The 17703-nt window shown below is 43.2% G+C and overlaps 1 protein-coding gene across 2 annotated transcripts in view; it reads right to left on the bottom strand.

Moving 5' to 3' along the window:
* Nucleotides 1-234: 234 nt before the first annotated feature.
* Nucleotides 235-17703, bottom strand: part of ubac2 (UBA domain containing 2) — a 211731-nt gene continuing 194262 nt past the window's right edge. Inside the window, exons 9-10 of one of the 2 annotated variants that reach the window (XM_078546034.1) lie at nt 13356-13472; nt 235-1211 (exon numbers count right to left, since the gene is read on the bottom strand). In XM_078546034.1, coding sequence (XP_078402160.1) covers nt 13365-13472 — 108 coding nt within the window. In that variant the 3' untranslated portion in view covers nt 235-1211; nt 13356-13364. Of the gene's footprint in view, nt 1212-13025; nt 13473-17703 lie in introns of those variants that run through there. The other variant, XM_078546033.1, reaches the window with a different exon arrangement.

Below are 17703 nucleotides of genomic sequence, written 5' to 3'. Positions count from 1 at the left end.
CTTAAGATGTGAACACGATTTAAAGTTGGGCTTTTCAAGTGTGACTTGATTAAATTTGCCTCCAAACATTTACTGACAAGCTTCGGACATGGCATGTGACTATACGCGTGATGCACTGTGAAATTGTACCGTGCTAATTATACCACATCAAGAGTTAGCATCCTGAAGACACCGTTGATTATGGGGTTAAGATAAAGATGCAGATGAAGATTAGAGATGAAGGTAAACTAAAAATAACTCATAGCTATTTATTTGCACAATCTCAAAACGTACAGTATTTAACATCATATCTAGTTAAACGTCTCAGAGTTAGAAAGTTTGGGTCCCACTCCAGAGACTTCAACACAAAATCTAGGATGACTCGTACTGAGGGATCAAACGTTAAACTGAGGCCACTGTACATATATAAATCCAAAAGCTCTTTTTGAAGAAGAGCAGTGGAGTTCTGGACAATACGCGTTGAGTATTCCAACTCAACCAACATCACTAAAAATAAAACCTGATGATTAACACATTGTGGTTTGCAGGAGCTTGTTGTGCTCAGATTGACTTTTTAAAAATTCGTTCATGGGATGTCGACGTCACTGGCTAGGCGAGCATTTATTGCTCATCCCTAATTGCTCGTCTTTTGTTCAGAGGGCATTTAATCACATTGCTGTGGGTCCGGAGTCACATGCAGGCCAGACCAGGTAAGGACGGCAGATTTCCTTCCCTAAAGGAGGTGGGTTTTTTACAACAATCGGCCACGGCTTAGACTTTTGACTCCAGGTTTTTATTGAATTCAAAATTTCACCTTCTAACATGGTGGGATTCGAACCCGGGGTCTCTGGAGTACTAGACCAATATAGTGACAATATCGCTCAGCCACCACCTGTCCTGTTTCCTACATTACAACTTCAAAAAGTATTTCATCGGCTGTAAAGTGCTTTGGGACATCTTGTAGGTGTGAAAGGTGTTATATAAATGCAAATTCTTTTTTCCTCATCTGTATTTGTGAACTGGTGCCTATGTGAAGGTGTGCCATTGAGGCAAAGGTGCAGGATCTGCTGAAATGCCTATGTGAAAATTAGCCGCTGCATATTTCCTACAGGGAGTAAATATGTAATGTAGAATCCACATCGTGGGAGATCTTTCTGTCTGGATGTTGAACAAAACAGGAGTTTTTGAGTGTAGAGAATGTTGAGAATAGAATGGCTGTTGGGCAACGGGATATGGAATAGAGGCAAGTAAATAAAGTTAAGATACAAGTCAGCAATGGTCTAATGGAACAGCAGAACAGACTCGAGGGGCTGAATGGCCTACTGCTCCTAATACTAGAATCAATGACAACTGACAATTCGTAACAGCAAATTCCCAGAAAAGGAGTCACATTTCTGAACATTTACAAGACAAATTATCAAATGACAGAGCAAGTTTGACGGGCCGAATGGCCTACTCCTGCACCTAATCCACAGGTTTATATGTGCACAGGCTTGCCAGCATTAAACCAGAAGTTTGCATGCAAATGGAACCCCTTTCCATGTGTCATTACCTGGTTTATAAAATATCCCCGTGGGCCACTCGAGTGCTACTTAAGCACAGCTTCAAACTGAACTTTCACTCCACTGGGTGTGGAGGTGCAAGGCAGACTCTTGGGGTGGGTCTAAATACAGCTGGAATACAGTGCTCAGGAATGAAATCAGGACCTAGCTTCTGATTTACTGTCACCTTCGCATCAATGTACACCTAAAGTCACTGTGCAACACTGCAAAAAAAGATAACTGCACTGGAGATTGCAGGAGATTGCAGCTTCAGTCTAAAGCATTGAGAATTAATCATGGGTGATACATTCCATGTGTACCTACAGTAAAGTTCTACAGCTTACAAATGTGGTCAAAACGTGCAGATTTTGATCACTTTTCTAATCAGTACTAAAACCTGCTTGTTTAAATTACTTTGTATCATGAAAGGAACAAGACTAGTTTAAGTGTGACTGTTCGGAACAAATGGTGTTTACAGCAGAAAGAATCTAGGCACTTTGCTACATAATTCAACAATTTGCATTTATATGGCACACTGAATGTCGTAAGACACCCCAAGGCGCTTCACTGGTGTGTTATCAAACAATTTTAACACAGAGCAACATAACAGACATTAGGACAGATGATCAAAGGCTTAAGGAGCACCTTAAGAGGAGGAAAGCGAGAAAGAGAGACATACAGAGATTTAGAGGGGGAATTTTAGATCTTCGGGCCTTGGCAGCTGAAGGCAAGGCTGCCTATGACGGAGTGATGAAAACCTGTGATGTGCAAAAGGCCAGAACTGCAGGGGTTGGAGAATACTACAGAGATTTGGCATGGGGAGTTGGGGAGATGCGGGGGGGGGTGTTGTAGGGGATGGGAGTTGCCAGAATAGGAGGCAATGTAGGTCAGCGAGTGCAGTGGTGATGGGTGAGTTGGAATCTGATAAGAGTTAGGATTCAGGCAGCAAAGTTTTAGATGAGCTCAGGTTTGGGCAAGAGAAAAATGGGAGGACGGCTAGTAGTGAGTTAGGATTGTCAAGTCTAGTGCATAGATATGGCGATAAGGAAGGATCATGTTGAGCTTTCTGGTGTGCAAAAATAATGGCATAAGGTTTTTATGCTAGAAAATGTCTAAAACGTGGAAACAACACACCTGCTTTGGATTGTTATCTATGTCCTCTGATAACATCTGAACAGTCTGCCTTGTTACAAAAAAGCTACAAAAAGCAGAGCAAAGGAAAGGAGCATGCAAACATCATCGAATCACATACCCACAGTCTGCATTTCCTCAAGCTTCAACTGACTTGATAAAATCCCACCATGTGTTGTGCTTTTGAATGAAACGAAACAAAATATGGCACTTTCTTTTTATTTGTTCATGGGGTGTGAGGACCTGTTGTCCATCCCTAATTGCCCTCAAGTAGGTGGTGGTGAGCTGTCTTCTTGAACCGCTGCAGTCCATGTGGTGTAGGTACACCCACAGTGCTGTTAGGGAGAGAGTTCCAGTATTTTGACACCGGCTATCGTAAAGGAACGGCGATATAGTTCCAAGTCAAGGCAGTGTGTGGCTTGGAGGGGAACTTGAAATTGATGGTGTTCCCAGGTGCCTGCTGCCCTTGTCCTCGGAAGTGGGAGAGGTTGGGGGTTTGGAAGGTACTGCCAAAGGTGCTATCGAAGGATGGGACTTGCACTGAAAAGAAATTATAGAAAAATATTAACTATTTGAAAGGAGTCAATGTTAGAAGCATGGGTGTGTCCTGTATCCAGTGACTTGTTTACCAAAGGATAGTTTTCCAAAGGAAGGGAAAATTGGAGTTGAGTCAACTCGCCAAGTCTCTTTCTATAAGATCTATAAGCCTTTCACTGAAAATCTCATTTTTGCCTTTGTTATCTCCAGGCTTGATTATTTCAAAGCTCTTCTGCCCTGCCCCCCAACTTCCACCCTCCAAAAACCTGAGCTCATCCAAAACTCTGTTGCCCGTGTCCTAACTCACACCAAGTCCTATTCATTATTCACCCTAGTGCTCACCAACAAAATTGCCTCCTGGTCCAGCAACATCTCTATTTTAAATTTCTTATCCTACTTTTCAAATCCCTCTCTGGTTTCACGCCCCACCCCCTCTCTTTAATCTCCTCTAGTCCTAATATCCTCTGAGATCTCCATGTCCCTTCAATTCCGGCGTTTTGCACATCCCAAACTTCCTTTCGTTTCACCAATGGTGGCCACTGCAGATGCAAAACATGAACGGCCAGGCACACTAGACCATAACAACAAAAACTTGCATATATCATGCAGCTTCAACATATCAAGAAGTACCAAGGCACTTCCCCAAGGCATTATCAAACAATGCTCGACACTGAGTCACAGAAGTAGGTAAGAGAGGAGGTATGATAAGCTTTAAGAAGCACCTTAAAGGAAGGGAGAGAGGTGGAGGGGTTTACAGAGGGAATTCCAGAGCTTGGAGCTTAGAAAGCTGAAAGTCAGCTACCAACAGTGGAGCGATTAAAATCAGGGAAGGCAATTGGAGGGACACACAGTTCTTGGAGGGCTGTGGGCTGGAGGAGCTTACAAAGATAAGGAGTTCTTGATAGAACATAAGAACATAGTAAATAAGAGCCAGAGTATATGCTTTATCTGGAGATCGAGACAGACAAACATCAACTGCAGCTGGAGGATCATCAACTTGGCGAAAGGTGCTCTTTGGTCTGCCTGAAACTTGTTGGTCTTCCAGCGCAAAGAGTTGTCCCCGACCGAGTGTTGCAGGCTGGCACATTCCAAGGTCCAGGACTACGTGCTGAGGGATGCACTAAAGCTTGGGGTAGCCGCTGCAAAGGCGCAATGGGGAAAGGTCACTGTCTAAGACCTTTCTGCCATCGTGCACCAACAGGCTGGGAACTGTATAGACCCCTCGCGGCTGTATGACTCACACTGAATGTATGCAGTGAATATTACATGTATCACAATTGTATTGAAGCACCTCAGAATGCAACATGATCTATGTAGGTAACATAAATACCATTGCACTGTCTGACTGCATGTAATGACCATGTTGAGATGTCTGTAACGTTCATTGATTGCATTGAAGCACCTCAAGATCTATGTGGAAAACTTGAATATGTTTGCACTTTTTGTGATGGCCATTTTGAAATGTTTTGTAATGTTCTTTCAGGTATTTTATGAATAAAGTATATTTCTCCAAAAAAAAACAAACTGTGATGTCACAGGAAAACAGAGAGTTGATTGGTTGGTGAGTATTTTTCTCATTTATCATTCAAAACGAAGGTAATTTTAGTAATTGTAAGGTTTTATTAGTGGTGGCAAGGTTTACAAATAGTAAAGCTCATTAGATTGACTGGTGAGTATTTCCTATCTATCTTAAGTAAGGAATTTCATCTGGGGTAAATAGAACATTTATTGAAATAAGTAGAACGTAAGCACAGGCAGGACTGGAGACATTAATTAAAATTTAATCAGTAAAATAATTAATTAATTAAACACTATAACGAAGGCAGGACAAGAGATTTCACTTCAAGGCAGTGGGCATGGCTGAGGTGTTAAACGAATACTTTGCATCTGTCCTTGCCAAGGAAGCAGATGTTACCCAGGCCATGGTGACAGAGGAGGGAACTCTGTCACGAGAAGGGTTCAAAACTGATAAGGAGGTGGTATTGGATAAACTGTCAGTACTTAAAATTGACAAGGCATCGGGACCGGATGAGATACATCCAAGGATATTGAAGGAAGTGAGAGTGGAAATTGCAGGGGCACTTGCCATAATCTTTCAGTGTTCCCTAGACTCAGGGGAGGTGCCTGAGGATTGGGGAATTGCAAAGAATTGCAAAAAAGGTTGTAAGGATAAGCCCAGCAATTACAGACCAGTCAGTTTAACTTCAGTGGTGGGGAAGCTTCTAGAAACAATTATTCGGGATAGAATTAATAGTTACATGGAAAAATGTGGGTTGATTAGGAAGAGCCAGCATGGATTTAAGGGAAAAGAGTATTAAACTAACTTGCTGGAGTTAGAAAAAGTTGATAAGGGTGATGCTGTTGATGTGGTGTACGTGGACTTCCAAAAGGTGTTCAAAACGGTGCTGTACAACAGACTTGAGGAAAGTTGTAGCTCATTGAATAAAAGGGACAATAGCAATGTGGATACAAAATTGGCTGAGTAATAGGAAATAGTGAGTAATGGTTAATGAATATTTTTCAGGCTGGTGGAAGCTTGTAGTGGAGTTTCCCAGGGGTTGGTATTGGGACCCTTGCTTTTCCTGATATATATTAATGATCTGGATCTTGGTGTGCAGGGGATAATTTCAAAGTTTATAGATGATACAAAACTTGGAAGCACTGTAAACTGTGAGGAGGACAGTGTAGAACTTCAAAAGGACATAGAGAAGTTGGTGGGGTGGGCAGATCGGTGAAGATGAAGTTCAATGCAGAGAAGTGTGAGGTGATTCATTTCGGTAGGAAGAAAATGGAGAGACAATATAAAATAAGGGGTACAACTCTAAAGGGTGTGCAGGAGGGGAGGGACATGGGTGTATATGTGCATAAGTCATTAAAGGTGGCAGGATAGGGCACCTATAGATAGAGCAGTTAATAAAGCATACAGTATCCTGGGCTTTATTAAAAGGGGCAAAGAGTACAAGAGCAAGGAGGTTAGGCTGAACTTGTATAGGCACTAGTTAGACCTCAGCTAGAGTATTATGTACAGTTCTGAGCACCACACTTTAGGAAGGACGTGAACACATTGGAGAGAGTGCAGAAGAGGTTTACAAGAATGGTTCCAGGGATGAGAAACTTCAGTTATGAAGATAGATTGGAGAAGGTGGGGCTGTTCTCCTGGAGAGAAGCCAAGAGGAGATTTGATAGAGATGCTCAAAATCATGAGGGGACTGGACAGAATAGTTATGGAGAAACTGTTCCTGCTTGTAAAAAGATCTAGAACAAGAATGCACAGATTTAAAGTGATTTGCAATAGAGGCAAACGCGACGTGAGAAAAAACTTTTTCACACACCGAGTGGTTTGGGTCTGGAATGCACTGCGTGGAAGTGTGGTGGAGGCAGGTTCAATCAAAGCATTCAAGAGGACATTAGATGAGTATTTGAATAGAAACGATATGCAGGAGAATGGGGAAAAGCCAGCACTGAGTCATAATGCTCATTTGGAGAGCTGGTGCAAAAACGATGGGCTGAATGGCCTCCTTCTGTACTGTAACAATTCTGAGATTCTGTGTGGTGATGTGGGAGCTGCAGAATGTGGGAGCTCATGGACACCAGTGTGATCCAAGGCAAACACATCTGCAGTAAGTGTCTGCAGCTGGAGGAACTTCAGCTCAGAGTCATTGAGCCGGAGGCCGAGCTGCAGGCACTGAGACACATGAGGGAGGGGGAAAGTTACCTGGGCACTTTGTTCCAAGAGGCGGTCACACCCCTTAGGAGAAGGTTGTCCGATTTGCACCATGGCCAGGGATAGGAGGGTGGGACTGCAAGTGAAGCAGGATTGAGGAGGTAGATGTGGAGTAGCCTCAGCCCTTGCAATGGTCCAACAGGTTCAAGGTTCTCGCAGCCTGTATGGATGAAAGCGGAGGTTGCAGGGTGCATGAGCGAACTGACGTTGGTCCCGTAGTACAGGACGCCATTCAAGCAGGGGACAGTGAATAGGAATGTAGCCATAGTAGTGAACAGTATAGTCAGGGGTTAGACACAGTTCTCTGCAGCCAAGAGTATGAGTCCAGAAGACTGTATTGCCTGCTTGGTGCCAGGGTTCAGAACATTTACTCTGGGCTGGAGAGGAAATTGCAGTGGGAGAGGGACAATCCGGTTGTGGTCCGCATAGTTAACAACGAGATAGGTAAGATTAAGAATGAGGTTCTGTTTAGAGAGTATAAGCAGCTAAGAGCTAAATTAAAAAGCAGAACCTCAAGGGTAATAATCTCTGGATTATTACCTCAGCCATGAGCAAATTGGAGTAAGGTAAATATTATTAGAGAGTCAAATGCGTGGCTCGAAGATTGGTGTGGGAGAAATGGGTTTTGATTCATGCGGCACTGGCACCAGGACTGGGGTATGTGGGAGCTGTGCTGTTGAGATGGTCTTCACCTAAATCCTGCTGGGACCAGTATTCTGGCAAATCGTATAACTAGGGCAGTAGAGAGTGCTTTAAATTAAACAGTTGGGGCGATGGATCAAGTGAGGGAAGGTGTGATAAATTAAAGAGAGAGGACAAGGCAAGACAGCAAGGTAGCAATAAGGGAATTGATTAGCTGAGTGTGGCAGGAAGGGACAGAGTGTTCAAACTTAAGGGTGCACCAGCAGATAAGGCAAGAGGTTGCAAAAATAATAAAAGGAATTAAAGGCACTCTTTCTGAATGCACACAGCATTCGCAACAAGGCAGACGAAATGATAGCGCAAGTAAACATGTATGATCTAATTGCCACTAGGGCGACATGGTTGCAGGGTGACCAGGGCTGGGAAATGAATATTTAAAGGTATTCAACATGTAAGAAGGATTGGCAAAAAGGAAAAGGAAAAGGAGGTGGGGTAGCACTATCAGTAAAGGACGAGGTCAGTACATTAGTGTGAGAATATCTTAGAACTGAAGACTTGTGCTTCAGAACTAGCTGAGCCCCCTAACCAAGCTGTTCCAGTACAAAAGAGCAGGACAAGTCCAACCCTGCCAATTATCGCCCCAATAGTCCACTCACAAACATCAGTGGAGTGATGGAAGGGGTCATCAACAGTGCTATCATGTGGCACTTGCTCAGCAATAACCTGCTCACTGACACTCAATTTGGATTCTGCCAGGCCACTCAGCTCCTGAACTCATTACAGCTTTGATCCAAACATAGATAAAACAACTGAACTCAAAAGTTGAGGTGAGAGTGACTGCCCTTAACATCAAGGCAGCACTTGACCAAGTGTGGCATCAATGAGCCCAAACAAAACTGAAGTCGATAGGAATCAGGGGAAAACTCTCCACTGGTTGGAGTCATACCCAGCACAAAGGAAGGTGGTTGTGATTGTCGGAGGTCAATCATCTCAGCCCCAGTATATCACTGCAGTAGCTCCTCAGGGTAGTGTCCTCAGCCCAAACATCTTCAGGTGCTTCATCAATGACCTTCCTTCCATCATAAGGTCAGAAGTGGGATGCTTGCTGACGATTGCACAATGTTCAGCACCATTCACGATTCCTCAGATACTGAAGCAGTCCATGTCCATGTGCAGCAAGGCTTGGACAATATTCAGGCTTGGGCTGATAAGTGGCAAGTAACATTTGTACCACACAAGTACCAGGCAATGACCATCTCCAATGAGAGAGAATCTAACTGTCGTCCCGTGACATTCACTAGCATTACCATTGCTGAATTCCCCATTCTCAACATTCTGTGGGTTTCCATAGACCAGAAACTGAACTGTACCAGCCAAATAAATACTAAGGCTACAAGAGCAGGTTAGAGGCTGGGAATTCTCTGGCGAGTAACTTACCTCCTTTGTGCAATGTACAAACTCATGAACGGGCCTAAGGTTCTTACCTTCAGCCCTGGAAAGTGCCCAGCCTACCTCAGGTTACCCTGGAAAGGCAAGGTATCTCAAAAATTTGAGCAATAGGTGAAGCTAGCTGTTTCACATTGCTACAATGCAGCAGCAACAGGAGTGGGATTCGCCACTAACAGGATGCTGCCGTCAAACCAATAAGACGTGTTGCCTATCACACAAAAGAGTAATGTGCTATATGAATATCGGTGCCTGTCTGATGCTAGGTACGTAGGCTGTACGTCCCGAAGACTGGTGGATTGTATCAAACAGTATGTCCCTTCTGCTGTTTGCAACGGGCAAACTGTATCCAACCTGACCGTGCTTGTAAAACTCAAGACACAGTGTCCAACATTAGATGTGATTCTGCGATTGTACAACATTCGCTAAATAATCCTCAGTGTGCTAAGAATTACACTGACAACCAAATTAAGATTGTCAGTTGGGCTCGCAATGTGATGCATTTGCGTGTACTGGAAGCTACATACATTAATACACAGGGGTGGGTTCTTTGCAAATAGAAAGAACATGTACACACATTACACCTGCTTCAGCTAAACAAAATAAGTGTCAGTTAATTGTCAGTCACCATCAACTGGTGCATTCTACATGACAACGTCTCTACCAATCAGGGTCCACTTGCCAAACATTCGGCGCTCTGATCTCATACGGTATGAACTTCTTGTCTCCCTTCGATTTGTATTCTTGCGAAATGTCCTGATGAGTGCAAGATGAAAAGCTTCAACAAAAATGTCTCTTTTTTTCAGCAACACTCAAACGATCTTAAATGTTCACTTCCTTCACGGACGATGCGCAGTGGCAACAACGGGTACTATCTACAAGATGCACTGCAAGAAATCAACAAGGCTCCTTTGACTGCACCTTTCAAAGTTACGACTTCTACCACCTAGAAGGACAAGGGCAGCATATGCATAGGAATACCACCACCATCCGCAACTTCCTCTCCAAGCATCCTGACTTGTAATTATATCACTGTTCCTTCACAGCCGCTGGGTCAAAATCCTGGAACTCCTTTCCGAACAGCACTGTGGGTGTACCGACACGACATGGGCTACAGCAGTTCAAGAAGACGACATACCACCACTTTCTCAAGGGCAATTAGAGGTAGGCAGTAAATGCTGACCTAGCCAGTGGCGCTCACATCCCAAAGACAAACAAAGAAGAGGATAGGAAGATGTAGAATGAGTGTGGGTGGAACAAAGAAACAGCAAGAGGCAACAAACATTTGTAGTTGTTTATAGTCCACTAAACTGCAGTGGTAATGTAGGCCATGGTACAAATCAGGAAATTAGAGGTGCATGTAACAAGGGTATTTTCAGTAATCATGGGGGACATCAATCTACATATAGACTTGGTAAACCTAATTAGCACTAATTCTGTGGAGAACAGATTCCTGAAATGTATACGAGATGGTTTTCTAGAACAGTATGTTGAGGAAACAACCACAGAATGGGCTATTTTAGATCTAGTATTGTGCAATCAGAAAGAGTGAATTAATAATCTCACAGTAAAGGAGACTCTAGGGAAGAGTGACCATAATATGGTGGGATTTTACATTACGTTTGAAAGTGATGTAGTTCAACGGAAATGAGGGTCTTAAGTCTAAACAAAGGAAACTACGAAGGGAAAATTGGCTGTGGTAAATTGAGAAACTACATTAAAAGGTATGACAATAGTAAGACAATGGCGAGTATTTAATATATGGGTTACAACAAGTCTACATTCTTTTGAGACACAAAAGCCCAGCAGGAAAGGTGATCCAACTGTAGCTAACAAGTAAAGGTTGTTATGAGATCAAAGGAAGGGGTTCATAAAGTTGCCAGAAATAGTATTAAGCCTGAGGAACAGAAGCATTTTAGAATTCATTAAAGGAGGGCCAGGAAACTGATAAAGAGAAAAAAGAATATGCAAGTAAGTTTGTGAGAAACATAAAAACAGACTACAAAAGCTTTTCTTGTTATGGAAAAAGGAAAAGATTATCAATGACAAATGTGGGCCCGCTAGAGTCAGAGACAGGAGAATTTATAATGAGGGATAAAGAAATGGCTGAGGAACTAAACAAATACTTTGTGCCTGTCTTCATGGAGGAAGGTACAAAAAAACCTCCCAGGAATACTAGAGGACCAAGGGGCTAGCGAGAAAGAGGAACTGAAAGAAATTAGTATTGGTATAAAAGTAGTACTGGAGAAATTAATTGGACTGAAAGTTGATCAATCCCCTGGACCTGATGATCTACAACCCGGAGTGTTGGAAGAGGTGGCTGTAGATATAGTAGATGCGTTGATGGTCATCTTCCAAAATTCTGTAGATTCTGGAATGGTTCCTGCAGCTTGGAAGGTAGCAAATGTAACCCCATTATTTAAGAAAGGGGGGAAGAGATAAAATGGAGAATTACAGACCTGTTAGCCTGACATTAGTAGTAGGGAAAATGCTAGGATCTATTATAAAGGTTATGATAATTGGACACTTAGAAAATAAGGATAGCATTGGGCAGAGTTAACATGGGTTTATGAAAGGGAAAGCAGGTTTGACAAACTTGTTAGAATTTTTTGAGGATTTAATTAGCAGGATAGGGGAGAATCAGTGCATATGGTGTATTTGTATTTCAGAAGGCTTTTGATAAGGTTCCAAACAAGGGGTTAGCAAACCAAATTACAGCACATAGGATTGAGGGTAATATACTGGAATGGATTGAGAATTGGTTAATGGACAGAAGAGAGAGAGTAGGAATAAACGGATTATTCACAGAGTGGCAGGCTGTGACTAGTGGGGTACGGCAAGGACGCTTGGGCTTCGGCTTAGTGCTTGGGCCCTAGCTATTCACAATCTATATCAACAATTTGGATGTGGGGACCAAATGTAACATTTTCAAGTTTGCTGATGACACAAAACTAGGTGTGAGTGAGTTGTGAGGAGGATGCAAAGAGGATTTAGATAGGTTAAGTGAGTGGGCAAGAACATGGCAGATGGAATATAATGTAGAAAAATGTGAGTTATCCACTTTGATAGGAAAAACAATAATGCAGAATATTTCTTAAATGGAGAGAGATTGGGAAGTGTTGATGTCCAAAGGGGCCTGGATGCCCTTTTCATGAGTCACTGAAAAGTAACATGCAGGTACTGCAAGCAATTAGGAAGGTAAGTAGTATGTTGGCCTTAATTGAAAGAGGATTTGAGTACAGGAGTAAAGAAGTCTCGCTGCAATTGTATAGAGCCTTGGTGAGACTGCACCTGGAGTACTGTGTACAGTCTTGGTCTGCTTGCCTAAGGGAGGTTATACTTGAGGGAGTACAACAAAAGTTCGCCAGGCTAATTCCTGGGATGGCATGATTGTCCTATGAGGAGAGATTGAGGAGACTGGGCCTATATTCTCTAGAGTTTAGAAGAATGAGAGGTGATCTCATTGAAGCGTACAAAATTCTTACAAGGTTCAACATGGTAGATGCAGGAAGGGTTTCCTGGCTGAGGCGTCTAGATCCAGGGCACACAGTCTCAGAATAAGGGACAGGCCATTTAGGACTGAGATGAGGAGGAATTTCTTTACTGAGAGGGTGGTGAATCTTTGGAATTCTCTACCCCAAAGGGCTGTGGAGGCTCAGTCATTGAGTATATTCAAGACAGAGATCGGTAGATTTCTAGACAGCAAAGGCATCAAGGAATATGAAGATAGTGTGGGAAAATGGCTTTGAGCTAGAACAGCAGCTGTGGTCTAATTGAATGGCGGAGCAGGCTCATGGGGCCCGAAAGGCTCCGATTTCCTACATCTTCCCACTCTATAGGGCAAAGAATGCCTGCGAGACCAAAGGGAAACTAATGAGGATAAAACAACCCTGAAGAGTAGGGGAAAGAGAAAAGGTTTGAAAATTTAGAGGAAAACATTTAAAATGGACGAGAGAGAGAGAGAGCAATGCTGAATACATGGATCTGTTTTAATTATTGAGCCAAGGTAGAAGCAACAAGCTGTATTAAACTGACAATTTTATTGAGCAATTTCAACTCAGTTTGATACATCAACAGCTTAATTTGTTTTCAGAAAAACAGATGCACCGCACCTCTGAGAACTTGAATACCTTATTTATTAAAATTATGGCTCTCCCAGGTTTGTTCCCTTAAGTGATTATCTTTTAGTAATTCTTATATATACTTGATGCCAAAACATAATCAGCTCTTTACAATTTTAAATCGAATATTTCCTTTCCCCACTCAAACATGTCTGACTTCTGTGCTGTCCAGTGCCACCTCGACATTTGCAGGTACAATGCTAAAGTCATTTGCACAACGTCCGAGTAAGTCACCTGCTCCTGTTAGTGCTGAAGTAGGAAGTTGGTGGCCATATTAAGGTCATTGTTAGTAGCTCTCAGAGCTTCCATTGCGTCGACTCGAGAAAAGCCCATCTCCATCAGCCTCGCCACCTGCAACATGCACACACACACACACAAAAAAAAATCCAAATGAGAAAAATTAAACTTAAGGCAACACACACAAGCCGGTTACATCGCCCATCTCTTCCCCTGCCTTAGCTAACCAGCTCCTGAAACCATCACCCACTCTTTTGCATCCTCTAGATTTGACCATTCAAATGTACTCCTGGTCAGCCTCCCATTTGACAGCCTCCATAAACATAAGCTCAATCAAAGTTCTGCTGCCTGAATTCTAATTCCCATTCACTCATCACCCCTGTTCCCGCTGGCCTACACTGGCTCCCAGTTAAGCAACACTTCATTATTACAATTCTTAGTTCTCCACGGCCTCATCCTTCTCTATCTCTGTAATCTCCTCCAGCCCTACAAATCTCCGAGATCTTTGCACTCTTACAATTCTGGCCTCTTGAACATCCCCGATTGTAATCACTCCATCATTGGTGGCCATGCCTTCAGCTATTGAGGCCCCAAGATCTGGAATTCCCTCTCTACACCTTTCTCACTTTGTTTAAGACACTCCTCAAAACCTGCCTCTTTTACCAAGATCCTCTCTAACATTGCCTTATGTGACTCAGTGTCAAATTTTGTTTGATAATACTCCTGTGAAGCATCTTTCACATTTTACTACCTTACGGGCTATATAAATACAAGTGGTGCTGTTAATGATACGTCACAAAGATGAGAATTTTAAATTTGAGGCATTGCTGGACCAGAAGCCAAAATAGGTCAATGTAGCCAATGTAAGAAAATTTAAGCATAAAATAGCTTGCGAATGTATCATAAGCATTAAGGCCTGTGAGTGAAACACGAGGGAGGTTAGTCTCCGCTAAAGTACTCAGTAAATACTCAGTGCAATGAAACTGCGACCCCAAATCTAATAGAAGATCAATAAAGGGACTTTGCAACAAAGTAAGGCATGATCCAAGATTGGTGTACTTTAGAAGAGGAATGAGTAATTGTAACCTGACATTTTAATGAACTGAAGATATTATCTGTTAAATATCTCCACGTGTCCTCCCACAGTCCCTTAAATCGGTGTCCTTAGTTGTGTCAGCATCACAGGCTAACATCTGTATTCTGCTAACATTTATATGGGTAGCACTAGCTAAACCAGGTATGACATTGGGTCACAGACTCAGGATAAGGGGCCGGCCATTGATTTTGAATGCTCTTGCGTTAGTCTTTAGAACTCACCATGAGCAGTAGAGGGCAGCAAAACTGTGAGGAGAATACTGCAATACTCTTGTACCACAGAATGCTATCAAATGATAATCTACAATATCATGCTTCTTCCAGTAAAGCTTATTTTACGATGAACAAAAGCAGCGCCAAGGGGAGACTAAATAAAGTCCCTTCATTCATCTACAACATCTTGAATTCTGGCAACCGCTTTGTCAGAGGCCTCAGTGGACAGGAAGTGGGCTGTAAGTCACCCACCACCCCCAGCCCCCAAAGGCTATATTTTGAGTAATATTGCCCGAAACAAGGACATCACTTACATTAATAAGGGGGTGGCATGATGGGTTTAGAGCAAAGGCCATCTGCCCAAACTGAAATATTTGTACAGCAAGCTTTGTATTATCCAGCACTCGACCAACTGGAATTCTTAACCAAACAAAATTTCTAATATGAATCATCACTCTACCAACAGGAAGCAATTACAAAGTTATCCAGATCCTGCACCTGTACACTATTATTTTATACTTTATGTTTTAATGTACTGTTGAAGATTAGAAGTAAAAAGAATACTGTTTCTTAACTTCCTGAGCACTTGCATATTAGTTCATGCTACAAGCATTATGCTGTGTTCAAACAGGAAGTGACACTCGTCATTAACTGGCATTTTTGACTAACCAGCGCCACCCATTCCCCACGCATGCCAGAGAATAAAGATTTTACTGTGCAATATGTAATTAATAAGCACCATTTTTAAGAACCTTGATCAAGTTCAATTAGAGCTTGATTTTCTGAAATAATGCTTTATTTATCTTTGGGAGAGAAGGGAAAGACGTTATTGAGGTAACGTGATAAAGCCTCCAAAGTTGGGAATCCCAAAGAACATAAGAAACAGGATCAGGAGTAGGCCATTTGGCCCCTTGAGCCTGTTCAGCCATTCAACAAGGTCCTGCTGAACCTCGAAATCAACTCCACCTTGCCCCTGAACCCCACATCCCTTGATTCTCTTAGTACCAAAAATCTATTGCCCTCTGTCTTGAATATACTCATCGACTGAGCATCCACAGCTCTTGTGGCTAGAGAATTGAAAGATTCACAATGCCTTGAGTGAAGGAAGTTCTTCTCATCTCAGTCCTAAATGGTCACCCCCTTATCCTGAGACTGCGGCCCCAGTCCTAGATTCTCCAGCCAGGGAAACACTACCTACCCTGTCAAGCCCTTTAAGAATTTTACATGTTTCAACTCGAAATACATTTATTTATACATTTTAACACACATCATTGATGCATTGTGTTTAAAATCAGGAGGGGTCTGGATCGAGTGGACAGGGAGAAACTGTTCCCATTGGCAGAAGGGTGAAGAATCATAGGACACCCTTTTCAGGTGATTGGAAAACGAGGCAACATAAGGAAAAATCTTTTTATGCAGTGAGTGATTAGGATCAGGAATGCACTGCCTGAGTGTGCAGCGGAGGCAGATTCAATCATGTCTTTCAAAAGACAAATGGATAATTACCTAAACAGAAAATATTTGTAGGGCTGTGGGGAAAAGATGGCGGAGTGGGGACTAGCTGAGCTTTTTTTTGTTCTTTCATGGGATGTGGGCATCACTGGCTAGGCCAGCATTTATTGTCCATCCCCAGTTGCCCTTGAGAAGGTGGTGGCGAGCCACTTTCCTGAACCGCTGCAGTCCATGTGGTGTAGGTACACCCACAGTGCTGTTGGGGAGGGAGTTCCAGGATTTTGACCCAGCGCCAGTGAAGGAACAGCGATATATCTCCAGGTCAGGATGGTAAGTGGCTTGGAGGGAACTTCCAGATGGTGGTGTTCCCATGCATCTGTTGCCCTTGTTGGTCTAGGTGGTAGAGGTCGTGGGTTTGAAAGGTGCTGTCGAAGGAGCCTTGGTGAGCTCCTGCAGTGCATCTTGTAGATGGTACACACTGCTGCCACTGTGCGTCGGTGGTGGAGGGAGTGAATGTTGAAGGTGGTGGATGGGGTGCCAATCAAGTGGGCTCCTTTGTCCTGGATGGTGTTGAGCTTCTTGAATGTTGTTGGAGCTGCACTCATCCAGGCAAGTGGAGAGTATTCCATCATACTCCTGACTTGTACCTTGTAGATGGTGGACAGGCTTTGGGGAGTCAGGAGGTGAGTTACTTACCGCATAATTCCCAGCCTCTGACCTGCTCTTGTAGCCACAATATTTATATGGTTGGTCCAGTTCAGTTTCTGGTCAATGGTAACTCCCAGGATGTTGATGGTGGGCGGTTCAGCGATGGTAATGCCATTGAATGTCAAGGGGTGATGGTTAGACTCTCTCTTGTGTTGGTGATGGTCATTGCCTGGCACTTGTGTGGTGCAAATGTTACTTGCCATTTATCAGCCCAAACCTGAATGTTGTCCAGGTGTTGCTGCAGTTGGATATGGCCTACTTCAGTATCTGAGGAGTTGATGATTGTGCAGTCATCAGCAAACATCCCCATTTCTGACCTTAAGATGGAGGCAAGGTCATTGATGAAGCAGCTGAAGATAGTTGGACACTACCCTGAGGAACTCCTGCAGTGACGGCCTGAGACTGAGATGGTTTAGAGCTGCTCTCACAGAGAGCAGACATGGACCCGATGGACCAAACGGCTTCTTTATATGATTCTATTTAAAGGGAAACTAGGTAAGCACGAGGGAAAAATAACATGTTGATGGGATTAGTTGAAGGAGGGTGGGAGGAGGCTTGTGTGAAGTATAAGCACCGGCATGGATCAGTTGGACTGAATGGCCTGTTTCTGTGCTGCAGGTTTTGGGCAATTCTGCAGAAACTTTTCTCAGTTTGACAATTACACGACCAAGTGGATGACATGGGCCAGGACTTTCTGGCCCCATTGCAGGCGGGTCCTGCTGTGGGCGAGGCGGCATCCCAGCCAGAAGTCCATTGACTTGCGGCGGGTCCGGAAGACCGCGGCGGTGGGCAGGTGCGGAAAATCCCACCGAGGTTCAACAACAACTTGCATTTATATAGTACAACTCCCACCACTAATATTGGATGCATTCAAGTT

This window comes from Cetorhinus maximus, chromosome 7 (genome assembly GCF_964194155.1).
Source record: "Cetorhinus maximus chromosome 7, sCetMax3.hap1.1, whole genome shotgun sequence".
Classification (NCBI taxonomy): domain Eukaryota; kingdom Metazoa; phylum Chordata; class Chondrichthyes; order Lamniformes; family Cetorhinidae; genus Cetorhinus; species Cetorhinus maximus.
This window is presented reverse-complemented; position numbering and strand designations above follow the sequence as displayed.